Here is a 24,356-nt window from a genome sequence, read left to right on the forward strand (position 1 = left end):
TTATCTAGCACAGATTCTTCTGGCTCCTATCACAGGATAAAAAGGGACAACATTTATTAACTGGAAGGTGTCTTGAACTAGACTTCAAGGCAGATTCCCATGAAAAAGGTCCCATGAAAAAGCCTGACAACAACAAACCCAATCTGGTACGTACAATGAGACCACGAGCACATACTTTTTCTATATACTGGGAAAGTGCCATTGTCTGAGTGCACAGATTATTAAAACATAGTGTATTCCCTGTAAAGAAACACACACACAAACCCTTCTCTTCTCCCAAAGAAATTTTAATAAAATTAAGAACTACATTCCTGCTCAAGTCGCAAAGTAAAAACATTTCAGAGATCTCTATAAACCTTTGCAACTGCAAAGTAAAGCTACACTTACATTTCCACGGTGTAAGACAGAGGTATAAATGCAATCCCTCAAACTAACGTAAAATAACTGCAACAGAATAGTCTACTCTTTCTTTGTTATTAAAAAAAAAAAAATGTATACCATTCAATGAGTAAATGTTGTAAATCATTTGATTTACAGAGGGGGGAGTAGTAAAGCAGAAGAGGAAAGAATGATACATAAAATTCATTTTACCCTATCTCCTTCCTAAAAGCATAGCATTTCTCTGAATTACAAGCAATGCATACACAATGCAGTCCTTCACAACTTTAGTTGTGAGAATTTGCATGGATCTAGCCTAGCGTAAGAAAATGAGGTGAAGATGAAGTCAATGGCAGTGATGGACAGGCCAAGTGTAATTTAACTTCAGCCCCTCGTCGGATACAATGCATTACTATAATCAACACGTGTCACTGAACTCCTAAGTATGCTGTCCTAATAGCTTCCATCAGGAAGTTTTGTTTTATTTCAATACAGCATTTCTCTTCCAAAAAACACTTTATAATTTCCTTAGAAACATCATTTCTAACAATGGGATTTGGCTCTTTTAAAAGACCACGAGAATGTTTGAGGCATAATGCTTTTTGATACCATAACAAAGAATGTACTGAATAAAGAAAAACAGTAATTATACTTTTAATTATTGTGCTATAATTAACATATCTTGTATAACAAACTTCAGAATTGTAGACAAAGAATACCGGATGAGGGCAAAACTTGGTGTCATCTGCTGCTGTTTGCACTTAATTAGCAACAAAAAATTGCAGAAAGATTCCACCAGTTTCTAAAAACATGCTTTTTCACAATTTAACCTTGACATGGGAAGAAGCATGTGTTGTGAAGCTTTCTATCAAGTATTGAAGAACGCCTTGAAAAAAAAAAAAACCACAGGCTAACATCATTTATCCTGAATATAAGTAACGCATCTGTGTGTTTGGAAGCCAAGTGAAACGGCATCTCTTCATGTGTTCATTTCAAAGCTGAGGCAACTACCTTGCTCAGAATATCCTGTGGCTCAGCAGATGTATTGAAAATAATCAATGTGGTTATATCCAATTGTTAGTCAGGCCTTCTGGAGCTGGAATACATGCAGCCATAAATATTAATGCGTGTGCTTTTTTAGACCTATCTTCAAATGTTCCATCAAATTTTCTGTAAATGAGGAAAAACATAAAGGAACACATTTTAATAGGCAAAGCAAAGCTCAGGCAACTATTAAGTAAAAAAGGATATCCCAGAATTCTTCAGGGAATTTGACAGTCTGTGCTTCCCTAGACTCTGAATCATTGATATGCTAAAATGCAGCACACCAACAAAGCCTTCGTTAGGAAATAAATCCGTGAATAGTAATAATGCTCAGAAAAAGCATCTAGAGTTGGAGGTAGCAAAGAGAAATCTGGCATACAGTAACAAACATGACAGCTGAGGCAAAGACTAGTTCATGGCTAGTGTATTCAGCAGGATTTACAGAATCACTAAGAAGACTTCCTGACCGCAGAAATCTCATGCGCATACTGAGCTTAAAGCAGAAGAAAAGAGAATGACAGTCTTGCAAATAAATATATTCTCCCAAGAAGCACGATGGCACATGAACTGTACGGAATAGGAATGAGAACAGACTGTTGAAGTAACAAAACCCCAGAATCTCAAAGTAACAAAAATGAACAAGTCTTTTGGCAATTAACTTGCTTTCCTTACAAATATCTTTTATTTAACATTTGTAATACAAAAAAAATGGGACTTCTGTTGGGCTTTACTCTTGCAATAGTATGGAAAGACTGTCAAACTGCCAAAAAAAAGGAAATGTACAACTTCATGATAAAAGAGGTCATTTGAAGACTATACATTTGCATGCAAAATAGTGACCTAAAATTACCTAAGTTCAAACACTTTTCTTCTCAATGTGAACAAAACTCACTAGTGAAAGAAACTACATAACCTAAGATTATACAGGAGGATTTTCTATATTCCCTTACACAGGAGGGGCTCTATTTGCCAAACACAAAAGATAAATAGCATCGCTCTAGCGGCTGAAGCATCATTGAGGTATCAGTTTTTATTTCCATACTGCTGGTGGAGAACTAGCTTTTCCAAAAGAGTATTTTCACTTGAATGACAGTGGTAAATAGAGATCTCAGGGGAGCTCCTTCCCAGAACTTTAACTGCAAATTCATTAATGGGAAAGGAAAACACAAAACTTTTTATTTGTGCCTGGGTAATTCCACACATGCATTGCTGGATACCTTTCAGGAGACTATAATAATGATAGATTTCAGATTTCAAAAGTAATCCACTCAGAGAAGATTTTCTTTTATGGCCATTTGCTGCTGAGTCAGAACATCACTTCTGTTTAGTAAAAATTATCTCTACCAGGTGTCAGGATGAGTAACTTGATAGAAAAAGATGTGTCTAATCTGAATCTTAAGACTATGTAGAAAGCTGAGTAAATCCTGCTGTACAAGGTTACTGGACATGGACGTATACCACAACAGAAATAGCCATCCTGCTGGTGCTGTGCACCTGTGAAGACTACACCTAATATAAATCTAATTTATACATTGAGAAGTCCTTATGATTGACTGCACCGGTGAATAAATACTGTATCCACTTCCACTGGCTCTTTTTTTTTCTTCTTCTTTAAAGATTTTCACAGAAGGTAAAAATGGTCTCTAATATTTCGCGTTAAGGTAAAAGTACAGCTAGATATAGACAAACTAAAACAATTAGCATAGGTAATTTAAATTCAATAGGCCCTGTAATATGCCCTTGCAAAATACAGTTTACCCTTGCTGTAACTAAAATAATAATAAACTTCTTACTAATTATAGAATTGTTGTTACTGCTACACTAAGACACAGGGGGGAAAAAGTGCCCCGCACGCAGTAAAGCTGCTTATATTTTGCAAGCCATGTGAGTTAAATGCCTGAATTGATGTTTTTCCACAAAAAGTAATTTCTGCAAACAATTTCCTGCTTCCACAAACATGCTTCATGCTAAAATTAAACATGGCAAGCAAAACACCACAGCATACGTAAGACGTTAAATTGCATTGCTGAAAGATAACTCATCTCTTTACACACGCAACAACAGTTTATTCCACTGCAAAAATTTAGGCTCACAGACTGGCTTAATTTTAACATTTTAACAGGACCTCCATCAGCCCAAGTGAGAGCTTTCAAAGGCTGTATTTCATGTGATATAAGGCAGTATTTCATCTGATGGCAGCCTAATAAGGAAAAGCTGAGGAAGTAACTCCTATCAGCAGCGCTCTAATGACAAAGGTCTTGCATAAAAGAGCCTCTTTCTCAAATTCCTTGTTTTTCTTTCTTTCTTTTGTATCCCTCAACAGGACAAGCCAAGAGAATACATTAAGGATCATCCCGTTGTCACTATGTGTTTGATACATTCCTTGTGCAACTGCATGAGAAGCACATTCTGGGAAAGAACATCTAATTCCTGAGCTCAGGCTGGAGTGATACAGCTCAGCTGCATATGTACTAGGCACTTGGAGAAATCCCCTTCTTTACCAAGCCACTTACATGACGTTTGGGTGCTTCCAGGGACGGGTGACGATGCTGCAAGTGCGTAATTCTGTCAAGGATTTTCCACAGTCATTGTTTTGAACTTGTGCACCTAACTTCACTCTTATACCACTGTGGGTTTCTTAGCACTAGGTCTTCTTCTCATCCTTTGCTGATCTGAAAGAGTTTGCGATGCTGGGAAGAGCTGAACACTAATGAACTGTGAAGGACAGCCTTCTGAGCCACACCACAGCAGAACCAGGACCAGACCCAGGAGTTTACTGAGAAATCAAGGAGAGGTCAAGAACACACAAGTATGGGGGAAATCAGGAACTCAAAACTGGCAGAAGGGTGGTTCCTCCTCACTGAGGTAAAACACTGGAGTTTTAAGCAACAGTGTAATCATATTTGAACTTTATGCAAAATCCCAATATACACGGTTACTGCTAATAAAAGTGCATCTGTAGCATCCATGTTCCAATATGAATATGTATGTATTGAAACGTGCTTTTAAATGTGAGAAGCAAAGAAGTGTGATCAATCGGTGCTTGCAATTATCACAAATATTTGATGTTATTAGCTGCTGAAACATTATGACTTGGATAATTACCTGCACCTGTTTTCTCATAATTAAATGGTTGTGTACATCATTAAATTTTCAATGAGGTCCAGACAGTATTTTTTTTTTTCCTTTGTGTTACTGAAATGCAGTTGATTAGAAATGTTGTGACTTCTAGATGAAGAATGCATTTCAGCTGGTGAGGGAAATAACTATATTGCTTTAACACTGAGAACAAAAGTACCGAGCTTTTTAATTCAGATCATGGAATTCATGAAAGCCTTTTAATTGCTTCTTCTGTGACTCCAAATTCTGCAAACATATACAAGGGAATTAAGACTGTGTCTGGTATTTTGGAAAATCTGATTGCATCTAATACAAGAGGACTTAAATTCAACACACAGAAAAAGAATCCATCCATTTTGCCTGTGTGTTAGCCTTGCTCCACAGGCACATTTTCCACTTGATGTACTGCCACATGACTGTCCTCAGCAGGGAAGCAGAAGTCCAACAGGTACAGACATCCAGAGACACCTGAAGACAAGCTGCAGGCAGAAATTCTCGGTGGCAATATGTAATCCCCCTAAATGCTTTTGGCTGTATCAATTACTTCCACTGAAAAATAATTTTTATGCCTACACAGTAAGTGAAGAAACTTCACTTTGTGCCATTTTTTGACATTTTTCAGTGCACTTCTACTGTATTCCAGATTTTTTTAAATTACATAGAGTATTTCCTATGAGGTTTGATGAAGGTTAATGAAGCAATTTAAACCACACAATGGAGGAGCACAATGGCAGATGCTAAAAACAAATTGTTCTTAAACTGTGACTTTTTTTTTTTTTCCGGTTGGAAGAGAGGCCTGGTTTTGACAGCAATGAGGAAGGAGCTTTCTTTATCACTGTCTTGTACTTCAGAGTCATTTCAAATTCAACCCAAAGAACAAGTACTCCATGAATGACAAGTTTGCCAAATAGCTTTCCAATGCAGCATTTAATGACCTCTGCCTCAAATCACTCAAATCAATGACTTTTTGGCCACTTGTACTACAGTCACTGCTCAAGCTGCTAACAAAATGCTATCAGTCATCAATGCCTGCCAACAAATTAAGTGCTGTAATAGGGGATGAAAAAAAATCTCCCATAAATATAATTGAAACAACAATTCTCTCTTTAATTTCAGCAAAAAGCCTTAAAATAATGTGCCAAGAAAATAATTCCCTGAAGAATCACGTTTGCACTCCTGAAGAAGAGTGATGGAGTCCATTTCCAGCTCACTGTCATTTTAACTGTGGCTATGACTACGTTCTCATCACAGAGAAGAACTGTCTTAGCAGATAAACTACTAACTTAGGATATAACTGGCTTAGGCCTTCAAATGGAGGCAGTCACATAACACACTTTAAAGCCTGTAGATGCAAGGAAAAGGTTTTGATCCACTGTTTATTAGTTTCTAAAGGGCAGGATGGATGAAAAGAAATCTAATGGGATAAGCATGAGACTGAAAGAAAAGCCCTGAAGACTGCAAGAAATTAAGAGGCTTTTTTTTTCCAGTAGATTAATTACTAAACAAGAAAAAGCTTACTTAGGGATACTCTGATTATTCCCCTTGCTCCTGTTCCTGCAACACAGTGAGTGCAGCTCCTAGAGGAGCATTTTCTGACTCACTGTTTATCCACAGTCCTCATAGGCTTTTTATTGGTCACAGCTTTTCTCAAACTGGCTAAGTATTTTCACTCTCTAATAGGGGAAAACAGCCAGGGAAACAAGCACAAAAAAAATTGTATTGCTCCTTAATGCAGCTCTGCTGAAAGTGGAGCACAAACTGCACTAGTTTCAGCAAGGTACCCCTGGCACTGAAGGTACGGTAACAGCCTTCAGCACTGAGTGAGTGCCTAGGGACCCCTACACTAAAGCCTGTGCTACTTCATTTCTATTGCTATGAGGTCCCAAACTACCTAGACTAAAGCTACCTGAGGTACATTTGCATGTCTCAGGCATAGCCCCGGGAAAGAAGATTTACATTCTGTGTGGCCTCTGAACCAAGAGCCCCCACCAGAACTGACTGAATTTTTCTTTTCCAGGCAACTCGAGCTGGAAAGTGTCAGTTTATCAGACGGTAACAGGAAGGCAACTGTCCTGAGTCCCAGATAAAATATCTCCATCATTATTCCTGGTTATTTTGACAAGGAGCACTTTCCCTCTCTCCCGTCATGATTCTCTTACCTCGTCTGAAGGAACACCTCATAAACACTCTGCAGAGGGGAAACAATCACACAAACAAAAGCTCGGTTAGCCAGGTTACTTCTAATTTAGCAAGGGATTCAGGAACAAGACTCTGACGCACTTAACCAGTGGGATAGCGGCTGGAAATATGGGTGGAAGACGGGAGGAAGACTAATCTGGGTGTCCAATGCACAACATTAAAACTCTGCAATCCTAAACATTTTCGTTGTCAGGAAATCCATTTCAAACCCAGCTCTGGTGCCTGGCTTATTATGTTAGCTGCTGCTCAGCATATATTATTGCAGGTGTTATATATAACCCCAGCAGGAAAACCGTAATCATATCAAGGTAAATGAGTTAGGCTGGTGGGTTTGCTTAGCAGTGTGTGGCACCGCACGGTCTTACACAGAAATACCCTCAGTAGAAATACCTAAGCCAGAAGGCTCTGGCTTAATGAGAAGTGAATTCCACAGACCTGTCATACAGACTCTCCAACTCCTGTGGAAGAGGAGAGTTTCTAAAAGGTTAACAAAAATAAATCATAACTTACCGTATCATCTTTTACCGAACATTGTTACAAAGTCTTAAACAACTATTGGTGGATCCTACCACTGCATCTCCCACTCACTTCCACCAGTTGCAGCACATTCTCTAATTCTCTACATAAATATCAGACGGCTGCTGTGATGCATGAGAAAACAGAGCAAGTGTTGTATTCTTCCTGGTATGGTACGGTTACCAAAATACTACAGCAGGCTCGGTGCTTGAAATGAAAACCAGAAAGTCTTCTGCCTTAGGCATTACCTCAGGAGTCATGCTGCTTATATTCAAAATACTTAATTCCGCAAAAGAAGAAAAAAGTGTAAAATGGAAGTCACACGCAGAGAATATTTACTACAAAAGATTAAATAAATCTTTAGCATATTTAGCAAACTCCACCAGTTTACCAAAAAAAATCTACTAAGCATGTAGGCAAAATACATTCAAGTAACTTGTCTAGTTGCCTACTAAGTAAGATATGAACATTCTCTTCAGTGATTCAGAACCAGCAATTCTGATGCTTATTCATCTTTTATTTCCCTTTGCAAGAAAATGGAACTTCTCTTGAGAAAGAGAATTTTCCCTTACTGTATGCATGGTATTTTTGATAACTCCAGGCTTTGGGTCAGGTGCTGAAATCTGTAAGTCAGGTCAGAGGTTAAAAATGACTATAAGGTTCCTGTAAGACATCACGACAAGCAATGCGTTCACCATAGCTGGTGGCATTGCCCTGGTCATTGAACAAACCTATTAAGTGCACTACTAAGTTTTTACGTATGTTTTTAAAGTAGCTGACTCATTTGGTGCTTGCACTGTAGCCATGGCAGCACAGAGCTAGCTGGGTCTGTACTCATGTGGTTTGCTTGGGCTGACCTCCATGTTGCTCCACATTAGCAGCAACTGATATTAGCTTACACAGCTAATTGGAAACTGGCTTGGATGCGTCAACACGAGCTGGAGCTGCTTACGGAAGAGGTGTGCACGTTCTCAATGCCTGTAACTATTACCTCAGCATGCAATAAAATGCCAAACATGCCAGTGCTTCAGGCCTAGAAAATTCTGTAAAAAACATAACCTGAACACAGTGAACAAGGTGCACCTCCCACGACTTGATAGTAATTTATAGCTGGAGAGTGTTCAAATGAATTTAAGAAAAAGCAGCTATATAAAGTAATCTGGGAGGAACAGCGTTCAATAAGAAACATATTGAACTCTCTATTACACAAAAGCAAACAGAACAAAAGCATCCCTGATAAGAGAAGAACATGATACAGTACTAAAATGTATTTAATGATAAAAAACACATCACGCTGGAAAGTCAAAGCACAAAAACTTTACATGGTAAGACACTGCAGCTGGGTTAATATAGACTACCCAACTGATTGCTTTAAGATTTATTTTTTTGTAAGGGATCTCAGCCTTTCCACACACAATTAAACAATATCATACATTTTTCTCACAACTGTATCACATTCTATAATAGCAAACATCACTAGCTATGCATATCTGCTAACTATACATCAAAAGGCTATTTCAAACAATCATTTCTGTATACATTATATGCATCTTCTACAGGCACTACACAGGCTGTTAAACATTTACCAGCCCTACATATTCAGGATGCATATAACCATACTAGGCCATTCAAAATGTACATATAGTCATTACAATTACATATTATCACCTCATAAAGCACAAACAGAATCTTCATCCTGGCTTTGACCAGCACTATATCAAACATAAAAGTCTTCATTGCTCCAAGCATCCTTTCAATCCAGTGAATGGTGGCAGTCTGTAAAGATTTGATTTATAACTGATTTTGAACAATTCTAAACTAATGAAAGGCTGATGCCAGTGACTCACTGTAAATGCAGTGACATCCCTTCAGTGGTATCAAACCAACTGCTGACAGAAGAAAAATGACACTACTGTTCCTTGGAAATTAACTGGAACTGTGAGACACTGCAGAAGGATTTTACACAACTGAACACAGTGCTTTGTAACAAAATATGTGGACAACAGAAAGTATAACCAGTACATGGTGAACAGAGCAGACTCTTGACAATATTTGCATTTCTTACAGTAATCTGCAAAATTCTAATTGCATCACTGTCAGTGACAAGGCTTGCTGTAGCAGTATATAAGCAACCAACACATTCACCTCAAAAAATAAATTTTCATTTTTAAGTTTGCCTTCTTCTCTGTGTATTTTTTTTCTTGTTGCTGTGTTTTGGTTTGGGTAGGGGGAGATATTTGGTTGGTTGGGTTTTGTTTGTTTGTCTGTTTTTTAACTCATTTGACCTTTCTCAGCTCTTACCATAATCATTCCTCAGAAGACTCCAGATCTGACCTGATTCATTCTCAAGTACCTGTTTCACAGCTCTGATCCCATATTCTCATTCTCTCCTCTTCAGTGAGAGCAACTGCCACACAGAGTGCAATCAGCAATCTGGTATACGTATATATGTGTGCATGTGTACATGTATTTGTACATCCATATTCATTCCAAAGCTTACATCCTCTTTTTCCCCCCTGTGTTCTTTATCCAACCAACAACTCTGTTGCACTTGATTCTTCTGTTCTTGCCTTCTAGGGCACAAATTATGTACCCGTACTCTTCTGACTGACTGCCAGGTACCAGAGAAAAGGCTTCACTACTGCAGTCTCCCCTACTCAGCATGCATTCCTTACTAAAAACAACTCAGGATAAGCAGGAGTTTGAGTTATCAGGTAAAGCACCAGAGCACTCCATGGGAATACCAGAACTCCAAAATGCTGATAGGCCATAATGAATTTGACCAGATTTGAGTATAAATGGGATTGCAGTTGCAGAGTGAGAGCAGAGCCAGCATACGTTGAGAGAAATGAGTTAAGATCTGGAAAAATCAACCAAAAATCATAATAGAAATACAGGAAGAAAAGGTCCTAAAGACACTTTTTTTTTTTTTTTTTTTTTTTTGCATTTTTTTGCATCACAGGCTCTCAGAGCACTAAACAAGAACTGCTCTATAAAAAGAAAAGAAAAGATGGAGTAATAGAATGAAGTAATGCAACAGAACTGATTAGAACAACAGGAAGGGATTTAGGCACTTTTTTTTTTTCTTAAATAAACACAGTGGCAAAATGAAGCATTAAGAACAGTGAGACAGTCACGTCTGCTCAAGAGGGAGCATCTTCCCAACAGTGAGGCAACATGAAGAAGAGCATAAAGATCTCTCCCTGAAAACTTAGCAACTTAGCAAACAGCAATATGATGAAGACTGACAACATGGTGTAGCAGAAAGTAAAACTGGTGTATTGATAGCTACATCAACATGAGGCAAGCAAGGAGATGGCAGAGAGAACTGAGATAAGCAGCTTGTATTTGATGCAACGGAGAAAGAGAAACCCAAGTAGAAATAAAAAAAAAAGTAAAAGCATCTGGTTTGGAAAAAGAATCTTCAGAACTACATTCCAAATGCAAAGATGTGGTTTGTAGATCTCTCTGGGCATGAATCTGCAAGAATCTGGCATAGATCATTATGTTCTAGATTTATCGCATTGTAAACGCCAAATCTGAATTTGCCACTGCTGTGATGTAAGCACATCCACAGTGATCAAGAATATCATGGAAGAAAATCTCACCCAAGAGATAAACTGGATAGGAAGTATCTTTAGTAAGAAGTCACACCCTCGTAACAGTTCCTAAGTAACTGCGGTGGGTTGACCTTGGCTGGCCGATAGGCACACATGCAGCTGCTCTCACTCCTTCATTCCCAACTCTTCTACCTCCCTCCTTACCCAACACCAAGCAGCGCAGGGATGATGGGGAGTGGGGATTGAGGTCAGTCCATCACAGCTCCACTCTGTTGCTCCTTCCTCATCACACATTTCCCCTACTCCAGCATGGATCCCTCCCACAGGATACACTCCTTTGTGAGCTGATCCAACACGGGTATTTCCCACAGGCTGCAGCTCTTCAGTAACTGCTCAAGCATGGGTTATCTCCATGGGGTACAGTCCTTCAGGAACAGACTGAACCAGCACGGGTCCCCCACAGGCCAGAGTTCTTGCCAGACAACCTGCTCCAGGATGGGCTCCTCTCCATGGGCCACAGCCTCCTCCAGGCCACATCCACCTGCTCCACCGAGGGCTCCTCCACAGGGGGGGCTGTAGCATGGAGATCTGCTCCATGTGGGACCCATGGGCTGCAGGGGGACAGCCTGCTCCACCAGGGGCCTCTCCACAGGCCGCAGGGGAACTGCTTCTCTGTCACCTGGAGCACCTCACACCCTGCCTTCTTCTCCTGTGACTTTGGTACCTGCAGAGTTGCTCCTCTCACATCTGTTTCTCACAGCTGCTGTGCAGTATTTTTCACCCTTTCTTTGATATATTTTCCCAGAGGCACCCCACTTGTGGCTGTCCCTGGTTTCTTCTCACAGAGGCTATCCCTGAAGACATCCCCTGCTACCAAAACCTCGCCATGTAGACACAGTGAACTACTGGTTTGGCATAATTTTTCTGAAGATACCTTTACTGTGGTACAGCCAGAGGGTTTATATGCATAATTGTAAATGTGCGTTACATACATGCATTAACATCAAAGTACCTGCTTTAACTGCTCAACAGGACAAGGTGAGATGGCATTAATAATAAGTGTTTCTGTATTGTATTTTTGAACAATATTATGAACACATATTCTTGGAACAGACAGAAAAGGAGAAAGAGGTTGAGAAAAGTCAACAGCCACAATTGCTACAGTAGTTACTCCAGCTGACTCACAAGACCCTTTAAACTGAGTAGCAGCGGATTAACCAGTCTCATTCAATCCATACAAATATATATATGTGTCATTCCTTTTTTGACTCTGTTTAACGCATTTTCAGATTAGTACTGCTCACTAAAGGTCACGCTTATATTTATCAAGAAAATTAGAGTGCTAGTGCCCTACTTACTCTAGTAAGAATAACCTCGTATTTTTCTACTATAGTAACAGTCTAGCAAGGATTAAAGCTCAATGTACCGAACACTTCTATTTAATGATACATTATTTTTTATATAACTCACCAATTTTCATCTAAAGCTATACCTCACAAATAACTATTAACGTTCAATAAAATATAAATATGTGTCCATTAATAAGTGCACATAGGTGCACATATACTGTATGACACTTTTGTCCCACTGAAATAACAAATAAAGCCAAAATATTTACCCAACTGAACTACAGCTACTCTCTGAACAGTCTCATATGGATTAAAATAAATCTAATGTCATAACTAGTGTACTTCCCCCCTCACTGCCACCAAATTATACAAAATATTTTATATTGATATCAACTCACTGATGCATATTCCCTGAAATTAGGAATGTTATGTGCATTAATTTTTTCAACTGACAAGGGACTGCTGAACTGAGAGTACTTGTTTCAGTCTAGTATTACAACACTGTTGCATAAAGTATTTTGTTTTCAAGCCAAGAATTCTCCAGAAAACAGTAATCTAACATGTTCTATTCATTATTATCTGAAGTTATTTTTTCTAAAATATGTAGCTCATAAAATGCTGACTAGCTACTTGAAATCATTTTTTAAGTGTATCACGTAACTCTCTGACTAAGGTTAACTGAAAACTAATTAAAATCATTAAGACGATGATTTGAACAAGAACAGGAAAAAACTCCCTGAATGAAATGAAGAGAAAAATTAGATACCACTTGGCTGAATTGTGCCCTTAGACCCACTGCTTCTCGTTTGAAAAAAAAAAAAAAAAAAAAAAAAAAAAAGAACATTTCTCTCCTTCTCTAAGACATTTTTGACCTTTTAAGGCACCAGTATCAACAACCATCCACAGACTAACATGTTCATCTTCTGACCCAAGACTCCCAAAGCATATTTCAGTTCCTTTATGGGCAGAAATAAAACTCCCTAAACTCTAAATATAGTTTACTTCCAAATTTAATATCTTTCTACTTGATCAGCAGAACATTATTTTAGTTTTCTGATAAAAAGGGAGGAAGACAAACAAGAAACAAGCCATGTGACATCTGATAAATAAAATTACATAGATACCATTTTCCTTCCATGAAAATACCAGTCCCTACTACATCTGGACTCTTGCCCTGGAGGAAAAAAAGAAAATCTTAAAGTCTTTGATCATCTCAGGAAAAAACATAGAGTTGAAGCTCTTCCATCTGCCAAGAAGACTAAGCAACATATACTGACAACCTCTTCCGCAAAATTCAAGTGGGGAAAGTAACGAGTGAATGAAAATTGGAACAGAAAGAGAATTTCCAGTGGTGTGATTGAGAAAAAGAATGTATAGCTTGTACTGCAGGCCAAGATGACTGATAAGCCATGTGTATGAACTCCAGCTTGAGAGACAGTAATAAGCACTGAAATAGCCCAGAAAAAATTTAGCATTCTGCGCCAAGCCAACTGGACAAGAGCCCACTTCAGAAGAAATCTGCAAAATCCTTCTTTATCTGTGATGATGAACTCAGTCTACAATGATGACTGAGTGCAGGCAAACCAAACGTTTCTCTTCAAGCGGAGTCTCACCTTTGCTTGAGGGAACTTGGACATGATGCTGTCCACAACACAGGGCAATGGTGAAAAATCTACAATGAAGACTGCTAAGAGGATTTTTAGAAGTGAATTCTATCTAAGGCTCATTAGCATGTATCATAGATTAGTGTATATATTAGTATACTAGGGACGAGTGCACGTGTTCAGGTTTTACTTATACAGTCACTCCTTACATTTTTCATTGTTTTTCTCCTAATTCACTTCCACAAAAATATGGGAGGAACATTTTCTTGGGAAATACATCTATTAAACAGATTTTATGTAAACCCCAAACTACATTACAGGTGCTTTAAAGAACTAATTGAAACATATTACTGAAACACTAGCACATATATCACACCCATTTACAAGGTTTTTAAGCATTCTGGGTATATTTATACAAAAATATAAGGTTAATGGAGAAGTCCCGTAATGCTATGATCAGATTTTATGAATTGATCTTTTTGTTTTGGCCATTTTGGGGGTGACAGTAGTCACTGAAGGATCAGTCTTTAAAAGCAAAGGAAGATACTGAGCTGGGCTAGATGCAATCAGCGCCCAGGACATATCCTGGAGATCAGCCCCAGTACACAGGGGGAGCTCTTAACATATCCAGCTAAAATCTGAGAAGAAGAAGTAATTGATAAATTTTAGGCTAAATATTTTTAAAGCAGTGTTCAGATTTTTGTGTATTTATGTGATTGAGGTGATAGAGGAAAGTGTTATTACCAGAATACCAGAAGAGCATTACCAGAAGTTTATAGTTCAGCAGCATGCAAGGGCTGTTGCTATGGAATTAGGTTCACCTATATGCAGTACACAAAGTGCATCAAGTAATAGCATCACTACTATCTTTAAAATACAACATGTACAACATTCCGAGACACTTCGTTTTGGGATCTCTGTCCTCTCTTTTTTCTCCCACTCCTTTTTTACTCTCCATTTCTTTTCAGAGCAGAGTTTGCTGAGTATCTCTTCCAATAAAAATGCCTTAGATCACCTTTGTCTTCTCTCTCACTTCGAGTCTTCTTGTTATATAGTCCTGTCTGCCTGGTTGTAGCACTGCTTCATCTTCATTTTCACTGCATCATTTTGTATTCTTTCTGCCTTCCCTGATGATGCCAGGTTTCTCTTTCTACTTTCTAACCTTTATGCTAGAAACCGCACACCAAAAGAAAACCTTTGCATTGCAGAATATCCCTCATAAAATACACTCAGAAGACTTAGGTATTGCAATTAAACAGATTTTGGCAAAGTAATATTCTAATAATAATACTGTCAAGAAATGCTGAGTAAATGCATAAGCTAATATCAAAGAGAAAAAGAAAAAGTAAAATAAAAGACCAACCAGATGGCATCCATTGATCTGAGGAAGGCTTTATCAGCGTGTTCACCTGATCCCAGTTAAGATCATCATCATCCGACTGACTATAGCCACAGGAACTAAACGGCTCATCAAAAGTACAGCAGCCTGTGAAACAAACACATAGATAAAAATTTAACAAGGCATGCAGGCAATGGATTATGAATCTCATCCTAACAAATTTAACACAATTCAACACAGGTTGTGTAATTTTTTTTGTAATATCCTTTAATAAGAACAATCATATATTTATTAACCCTTACTTTCTGAGAAGGTATAAAACCTTTTCCCAAGAAAAAAAATCTCAAGGGTGAAAGACCAAACTTAGAACTGCAAAGAAATTTTTCCCGAAGATACAAACATCAGGTATCAAAACCAAACCAACAAAATAGAAAGCAATCAAACTCAAAACATCAAAAGACGGAATGATTAGCATTCTTCAGGAAAAACAAACTATCGCATGTCTGAAAATCTACATTTTAGAAGAAAAACCCAAGTAGAGAGACATCAGCTCCCATTCCTTTATGTTGGTTTTCAAGGAAGGGAAGGCTCCCAGGTGTATCGCGTTGTGCTGCAAACAGGAGCCACTCTGGGCTCTTGTGGGATTAGCAGCACCTTGGGGACAACACAGCACATCCATCTCAATACACCAATCTATGCACAGCCTCAAATGCTGAAACAAAACAGCATTATTTCCTCTCATTTCCCCATTCTCTTCTAAGTAATTTAGAAAAGAATAACACATTGTAAGAGCTCACAGTATCCCAGACTAGGGCAAGGATGAATCTAATCTCAAGAATTTAGAGCACTGGAATCTAACGTTACCCATCAGAACACAGAGAAACTTTGCTTTTTTTCCTTTGGTACACATGGAAACTTGCCCAGCCTTCCCAAATTTTTCTCCCCTAGCTGCAGACTAACACAGGGTTACAATACCCTGCTTTCTGTATTTTCTTTGATGTTTCACTCCAGTGAAGAATGACATCTTTCCTATCCAGGAAAACAAATATAACCCTAGTCATGGATCTTTCAGCCCATATTAAAGTAAATACTGCAGCTGTTCAAACAAAACTAAACTTCAGGGTTATTCATCATCTTGCTATCTGTCCATACAAACATCAGGGCTTAGTCTTGCCAAGCTTTATTAAAATAGAAAACAGAGAAAATCTAGCTTTAAAAAAAGACTTTGCAAACCAAAAGTTTCCTAGAACATAAACGGCGTTGGACAATACTTATCAGGAAAGCACAATAATGTAAAACAAAATACCATTTTACCTGACAAGCTTCACCTAACTGAAGCCCAGCCTTCCCAACAGGCACTCCTTGACTACATTTGACATTTATGACAAGCGCTCGGCAGGCATATAATCTTTAATGGAAATTAATTTTATAAACACATCCCATTTGCCCTGTCAGCCTGGATACAGGTCATCCTATACCGTGCTCTGTTCTAAAATGCCTTTCTATAGCAAGTCTTCATTAGCTCGAGGTATGTCAGGGAAATTAGCATCTCTGGCTACTGCCTTTCCGTACTCGTGCAGGTGCATGGGTTTCAATTAGTGAGCCCACTGGGAATGGAAAACCCAGGAAGGAACTTGCAGCTCCACACTCTGACACTTCACCTCCATGGTAGGAACAGACAGAAATTGTCTCTCTCCTGATATGAAACCAATTCAGAAATAAAATTGGTATGTTAATAGTACATCGAGTGACATCTGGAACATTTCCAGGGGGAAGGGCTAGACTTTGGGGCAGCCATTCGCACCGTTGTTCTCATGCCTGCATAAATTGTACTTGATACAGTTAAAATGTGCCACAGGGTAAGTTTCAGACACAAAGGCAAAATAAAAGTTTTCACAGACAGACTTGTGTTTTTCATAAAACAAAAACAAACCACGGGTGAAGAAAAAGGTAGTTCCTTGCAAAGGTTTTGCAAATGATACTATGCCATAAATAAATACCGAGTTATACAGAGCACAACATAGTCAAGCTTTGCAATAAAACATATACCTTAATTTAATCAAGCATAGATTTGAGTTCACAGTTCATACACAGGGCTGGTGAATTTGCATAAAAGCTCCTTTATTTCATTACATCACACTAGGAAGCCATAAAAAAGTGTAATGTATTTTCTTGGTCAAACCCGAAATCTGAGCCAAGTGCTGCAAAATATCCCGTAGTGGAATAAAGGGAAGGGTTTGTGATCCCACACAGTTATTAAAGGCTTGTCTCCCGTTGCTAGTTAGGAAGACGTCAAAACCACAGACAAATAGAACGATAGATGATGGGAAAGTGCTACTTGTCTGGATATTCGTCTGTCAATACAAAGTGTTTCTCACCACTTGTTTTTCTTCCTTTCTCCTGCAAGTTTATAGCTCAATCACTCTGTCAGGATTTTTTTATTATTATTTTTTGTTTTGTCTTTGCCATTTACATCCTTCAAACATTTGTGAATTTACCACCTTATAGCTCCCTCAAAACAGATATCTAATCTTCACATCTGCTCCAGGAAGAGTTTTGGAGGAACTTTTGAACTCCTCCTTCTGTTCCTAGGCCACTTCCACCCACGGCTACCAACCAAACAAGAACTGGATTGACCAACGTATATACAATCTGCAATGGCACAGGTGCCAAGCCAAGGAGAAGATGAATACAAATGAAGGCTTTGCACAGGTGTGACTTTTTGGGAAGTGTTCTGTAGATTAAGTTAGTACACATGGTTATGTATGTGTTGGAAGTACTTATAGATACATTTATAGACTAAACTAAAAGCAACACAGAAAACCTACCTTGAACAACATCAAAAAAGCTTAGCCAGTTTAGCTAGGTAACAACAGAGTAATCACTAAGTACAGACAGCTGATGTCTCCTCCTGAAGGTGCTGACACTCACTTTTACTCTCTTACAAATGAAACCAATTTGTTTCCAAATTGGCCACAGCATTTGCACAACCATATATTTGCATCTGCTTGTGCCCTCCTGCTTTCTTCTGTAGTGCTTTGCCTATTTGCTAGTCACCACGCTCTTACTGCACAAGGCTTCAACTTCATAAAACATTAACCACATAGGGACAGTAAAATCTGAAAAATTATCAAAGGTTTTTAATGTCCCCCATGGTTTGCACTGCTGTGAAACACAAGCTACTGCCAAAAGAGGTGGTGGTTGTTAATCAGTTAGAATAATTCAGAAATTCTTCTAATTTTTTTCCTAATTATTAGAATTATTTTACCAATCAAAATACATATTGTCTGCTATATAGTTCAATCAAGCTAAGCAATTTCCCTGCATGTTAGGCTGTTATTACACTTTGGATAACAAAACTGCATTTTAAAGGATGATTTTTAGACTGACTGAAATATTTACAACTAACCCAGGAGATATGTAGCCTGTGAAGATCCTTCTGGCTTATTCAGAGTTTTATAGATAGTTTTTGATTCCTAGGAGAAACTGAACTCATGAATGTACATGATGCAACACAGCCTATTACAACCTACTGTTCTTTCAAATGCAATCATCCTTTAACTACCTCTGAATCCAGTTCAGTATAACTGCACCAAAATCCAAATGTAATCATTTTTGTATGTTTTTATTTTTACAGGGTTAAATTACTCTATATCTTGAAAACTTGATGAGTTTCAACCGGGAAAATAATTTAAGATGAAAACAGCTAATTAAATGCTATAAAGAACATACAATATTTTTCCTAATGTGAATCAAGTTTAATTCAAAGTACTCTGTGTGTTACAAAGTATAACTAAGATATGTGTTATGAAGCATTCTTAAAGAATTTGGACTAAGTGACAAAAACTAATATAGAAAAAAAGTTCAAGTTATGCTGGACACTTCTTTATTTCTGTTGATCTTACATACTGCAAAGATGTCAGATCAATTTGAAGTTTCTATCAAAAATTTGCTGCCAAATGTAGAAGTGCTGAAATTTGTAATGCTTATTAAAAGTGCTACTAGCATATGCCTATTAAACCAGATACGATGGTTTTTAGATTGCCATAAAAAAAGAGGGCAAGAAAATTATGGCTTCTGGTCTGCCAGAGTACCATGAAGTCTGTTGTGTAACAGGTGACCTCAGAAGTTGAGTTTACTGAATCATTTTATTTGCATTCTACTTTATCTCATTTTATAAGCATTACAAATTCCGTTGCTTCTGTGTTTTAATACTGGCAATGTGTTTAGGTCGATATACTCCAAGTACAACACCGCTATTCTCTGAAGCTGAATTAAAGGTTTTTAAATCTGATTAGAGAGCTGGGTGTCTCAAACACATGCAGTATCCAGGGGCTTTGACTGAGAAGTGAAAGATTAATCTCCTGTTAGGCGATTAATCTCCTACACGGCAATGGATCTTCTCTTCCTCTGCATGACGAACAGAGTCGGTGCCACACCGGTGAATATGCTGTCCTTCAGCCTCCTGTCCTGGTACACACCCGTGCACCCAACAGCAAGGGACCAAGAACTACCTGGGTAGCACACCAAAGCAGACCAACAGCCAAGGAACTGAAAAACGTGACAAAACACAGCTGATAAGCATGACTAAACTGTGGATGAGACCGCTTTCAGCTCCAAGAGATCTGGTTTGGGACTCCCCGCTTAGGAATCCCAGAATTACAGGATGGTTGAGGTTGGAAGGGACCTCTGGAGATCATCTGGTCCAACGCCCCTGCCAAGCAGGGACACCTAGCGAACGCTGCACAAGAAAATGATGGTGATGCTGCCTCATGTTTCTTTTTGCATTTTTGGAGCTGCAGATTTTGGGGCAACCACGGCATCCACACATGTTATCGCATCCTAACAGTCAAAGCTGCTGGGAGAAGTGCATGAGTAGGAGCAGAAGGGACCTGAGCCCCTAAATGTCGAACCATCAAACCAGAGGGAAAACAACAGCTCCTTTGGAGGTGGACAAGAAATCATGAAGTGGAAAATAAAGTGCCAGTCTAAATTATAGACTGGCTAACACAGAAAACAAGGGTAGGAATCGGGACAATTTTTCACATAAGAAACTGAAAGTGCTATCTATAAACCTGCACGACAGGCCTCATCTGACGCATTAGTTTTGTTAAAGATAGGGTGAAGACAAAAAATTGTCCAACACAAAACTGTTCACCTTTGTGAAATCAATAAATGCTTGAGCCCGTGAAGCTCCAAATGAAATAACTATGGCTATGCAAACAGAAGGTTTTAAGAACTTATTAAAAAAACTGGATAAAATGACCTGCCCGCGATCTGCTTTGTGGGCAGATCCTTCCAAAAAAAAAAAAAAATAAATAATAATAATAAAGGCTCTACCTGTCCTCTCAATACATTAAAAGGACTTTCCAGACAGGCTAGCTCAGAGATATCTAGCAGTACCAACCGGTCTCTGCATGGCCCTAGCATGCACACAGGGCTGCCACATATCCACAGTGTTGCACAGCCACCAGAGCATCCTGGCCAGGCATTTTTCCACTGTGGAAACAACCCCTTATAAAACGGAACATTTACGCCCTCTCGAAGCACACCAAGCTCTGGCCTGATACTAGAGGCAAGCGTTTGGAGCTGTAAAACAATGCTGTCATCTAAATACTGGCCAGGAAGTTGGAAAAAATGTGTTGCATAAAGTTGGACTGATTTAAAATAGCGTCTATGTTCGTTTTGTCAAGTCTGCGTATGTGCAGGGCTGAGTGTGGAGAACCAGAAGAAGCAGATTTTACAATTAAAGAGCTTTTCTAATTGTGGCTGCACTCAGAAAGGGTTTTGGAAAAGGCAGAGGAAAAAAAATCTCATGAGCTAGAGCAAAGATGATGAGGTAAAACGATGTATTTTGCAACTAAGAAAGACCAGATATTAACTCTGGGCATAAGGGAGAATAACAGATGGAAAATGATTCTAAATTGTGCTAAGATACGTGCAAAAGGCAGATGAAGAATTTTTGAGACTCCTGAATTCATGGACCCAATTTCCACAGTATTGCAGGTAATGACAGGATACAGAAAAAAAAAAAAAAGAAAAAAAAAAGAAAAGAAAAAGAAAAAAGTTTCAGATAAACACTTAAAGTTGCTATTTATGAGACTTCAAGAACTTGACGCATCTTCATAAAACATTTACAATTGTTCTCTCTTCTCCCTCCACTTACCTGACAGCAATTGAATCAACACAAATGTCTCCAAAAACATTTCAGTTTTGGTGACACGGGGAACTGCAGCAAAGTTGCATTTTAAGGAAGACATCTGTCAGTTCCAACTTCCCCTGGAAACCTGCCGAAGTTTAGCCAAATTAAACATTTTCTACATAAGTACACTTGCCTAATAGATACTGAGAATAATTCAAAACATGGGCTCCTTTATGGAAAAGCCCTGAAATTTGGAACAATTTCCTCTCAAAATGCACATTTAAGCTCATTTTACGTACCAAGACATAGGAACAGACACCACCCACTAAGGATAAAAGACAAAATATTGAATATAATGCTCCTAAAATAATTACCACCTATCTCGTGCAAGCAAGGAATATCGATATGATTGTGCTGTTTTAATGTCAATGAATATTTATGAGGCCCATGGGAAAATGGGTGCAAATTAGCATTTAGTGAACAAACTTATTTCTAGCATTTTTTTTTTTAATGTCAGGATACTTAATTTTCCAATATTATCGATAGTTTTTCTTAATGTATGCTACGGCTTATGTTGGTAAAAGTGCACGTGTATGCTCCCATACATGAACTATATCCCTGCTGCAGCTGTCAAGAATTAGAAAATGTCTACCAAAATAAATTATCAAACAATCAATCTGATAAAGAAAGAATAGTATTGTTTAGAAATATATTTAGAAAACCTTTGTTCAAAAGGTATTATTAAAACAAGTATGTTTGCAAAAGTCATTTGGATTTTATGCTTGATTGGTAGGGACGGATGTTATTCTGAGCATTAGAACTACCAGCTGATCTTCTAGTCCAAGCCATGTTAATACTAAAAGAGATATTCCTTGTACGAAGGAACAGCGGCAGCTGTGGATAAATCATTTACTAATTTTAATTTTTATGTTTTAATTCCCTTTTATACAGACCATTTTATAGCTTTTTGATTATTAATCTAATGTTTAAATCAAGCTCCTGATCAGAAAATTCACTTTATACATGTAAGAAATATCACTATGACAAATTCTAAGAAAGATACCTCATAAAAAAAAGATTCCACAGAATATTAAATAAGTACTTTGAAATAGCTTTTCAAGAACAATTAGAAGTTCAATTTGTAACATATATACTTAAGCCACAAATACATGTAGCTTATTAAAATGAGCAAACTGGGCATACTGGTTTCAAGAGGGAGATGGGTCATGTACATGTGCTTTGGAAACCTGCAGAAATTCTGGCCTGTGGTCAAAACCACTACCAAGATGAGTAAATAAAAGACAGACTCCTCGTATGTTTTGCATGCTGTTTATTACAAATACATGACTAAATTATGCTTCAAACATAGAATTCACTTGTATATCTGCCTGAAATGTTTCAGCTTAAACCTTTGACCTACAAGTAAGTGGGAAAAAAAGAAACCTTTTCCCATACTTAAAATAGAATTAAAAATTCAAAAGGTACTGTGGTGCTGGAATAAACTTCCTGAGAAAAACAAAAATGCAACTGAACTTCCAAATAGTTTATACCATCGTATTCATTTGATTTATTTTATCGCTACCTCCTAGGATTGCACAAGGCCTCACATTTATGAAATGTGTGAAAGCACTCAGTCATCTGGGTTGTCAAAGCAAGGAGATGCTCTGCAGGAGAGAGGTCTGGCAGTGCTATTTTTTCCCCATTTACTCAGAATGGAGAAGAGCAAGGCCATACTGGGAAGGTGGGGAACAGACGTACAAACTGCAGTAATATATGCAGAAGGTAACACTGTCTTCTGACACGTTAACATGCTGCACCTCTTAATGGATGGGAAATTACATCTCTGTTTTGAAAAACTACAGTAAAACACATGATGCAACATAAGCTGTTGTACCGATCTGTTGAAGATGGGCAAACTTCAACAACAGGAAATAAAGTTTTCAGCTTGCAGTAGCTCCACAGTGATTGTGCTTTGGTAAGTGCGTATCTGAAGAACTGCTTACCTCACCTGGGCACGGCTTCGTACACCATTACAGTGCAGCTCGGTAGAGCTGCCCATGAAGGCTTTCCCCACGAGAGGGGAAGAGGAAGGGAGGGGGAAGGCACTTGGGAAACAAAACCGAACTGTACAAGCAGGAAACGAGACAAAACTGCACAGGTGAGAATCAAGAAAGGAACATGCATACTGGAAAATCTGAGATGAAATAAAATGCAACTTTAAAGGAAGGAAGGAACAGGGTGGGGATATTCAGTCTTTCTGGTTTATGTTTTTTTTTTTCTTTTCTTGTTCCCAGCTGGGAGCTGGGAGGAAGGCATTAAAATGCAGGCCTCACATCCGAAACCCATCATCATTAAGGGTCTCCTCACCCCTACGCTTCGCCTTAATGGAAACACGGCATAACCTAAGTAATGTACAATCACCAAGACTGATTATGAGACCACACCAGACCATTCCCTAATATCCGTTCAGGAAACGCTGTGCTGGATTTTCAGCCTGTGAAGCAGACAGGTCTTTCCAGGCCTCTTCCACCCGAGAGCTGTGGGCAATGAGCCCGGACAAGGCCAGCACCACCACCGTCAGCCATTCCACACACACAGCCATGTGGCTGTGGAATTAATGGAATTACTAAATGGAATTACTAAAATCCAACATCTTGGTTCTTAATAAGACATTAATATACAGAATCACAGAATCACAGAATTTCTAGGTTGGAAGAGACCTCAGGATCATCGAGTCCAACCTCTGACTTAATGCTAACAGTCCTCACTAAACCATATCCCTAAGCTCTACATCTAAACGTCTTTTGAAGACTTCCAGGGATGGTGACTCCACCACTTCCCTGGGCAGCCTGTTCCAATGCCTCACAACCCTTTTGGTAAAGAAGTTCTTCCTAAGATCCAACCTAAAACTCCCCTGGTGCAACTTAAGCCCATTCCCCCTCGTCCTGTCACCAGGCACGTGGGAGAACAGACTAACCCCCACCTTGCTACAGCCTCCAATTTAGTTATTCCCCAAAAAGTTTTTCCCCAGCCACCAAGTGATACGTTGTACTGGATGTGCTTAGAGGAAGGCAAGAACAAGCAACATGGTAAGCAGCCCCTGTT

General features: G+C 38.6%; 1 protein-coding gene across 5 annotated transcripts in view; it reads right to left on the reverse strand.

Moving 5' to 3' along the window:
* The window catches only part of PTPRM (protein tyrosine phosphatase receptor type M), a 462,170-nt gene that overhangs the window by 339,794 nt on the left and 98,020 nt on the right, over nucleotides 1-24,356 (reverse strand). For all 5 annotated transcript variants that reach the window (XM_082753666.1, XM_082753665.1, XM_082753667.1 and 2 more), the window contains exon 2: nucleotides 15,134-15,256. In XM_082753666.1, coding sequence (XP_082609792.1) covers nucleotides 15,134-15,256 — 123 coding nt within the window. The remainder of the gene's footprint in view (nucleotides 1-15,133; nucleotides 15,257-24,356) is intronic.

This window comes from Aythya marila (genome assembly GCF_965140915.1).
Source record: "Aythya marila genome assembly, chromosome: 2".
Classification (NCBI taxonomy): domain Eukaryota; kingdom Metazoa; phylum Chordata; class Aves; order Anseriformes; family Anatidae; genus Aythya; species Aythya marila.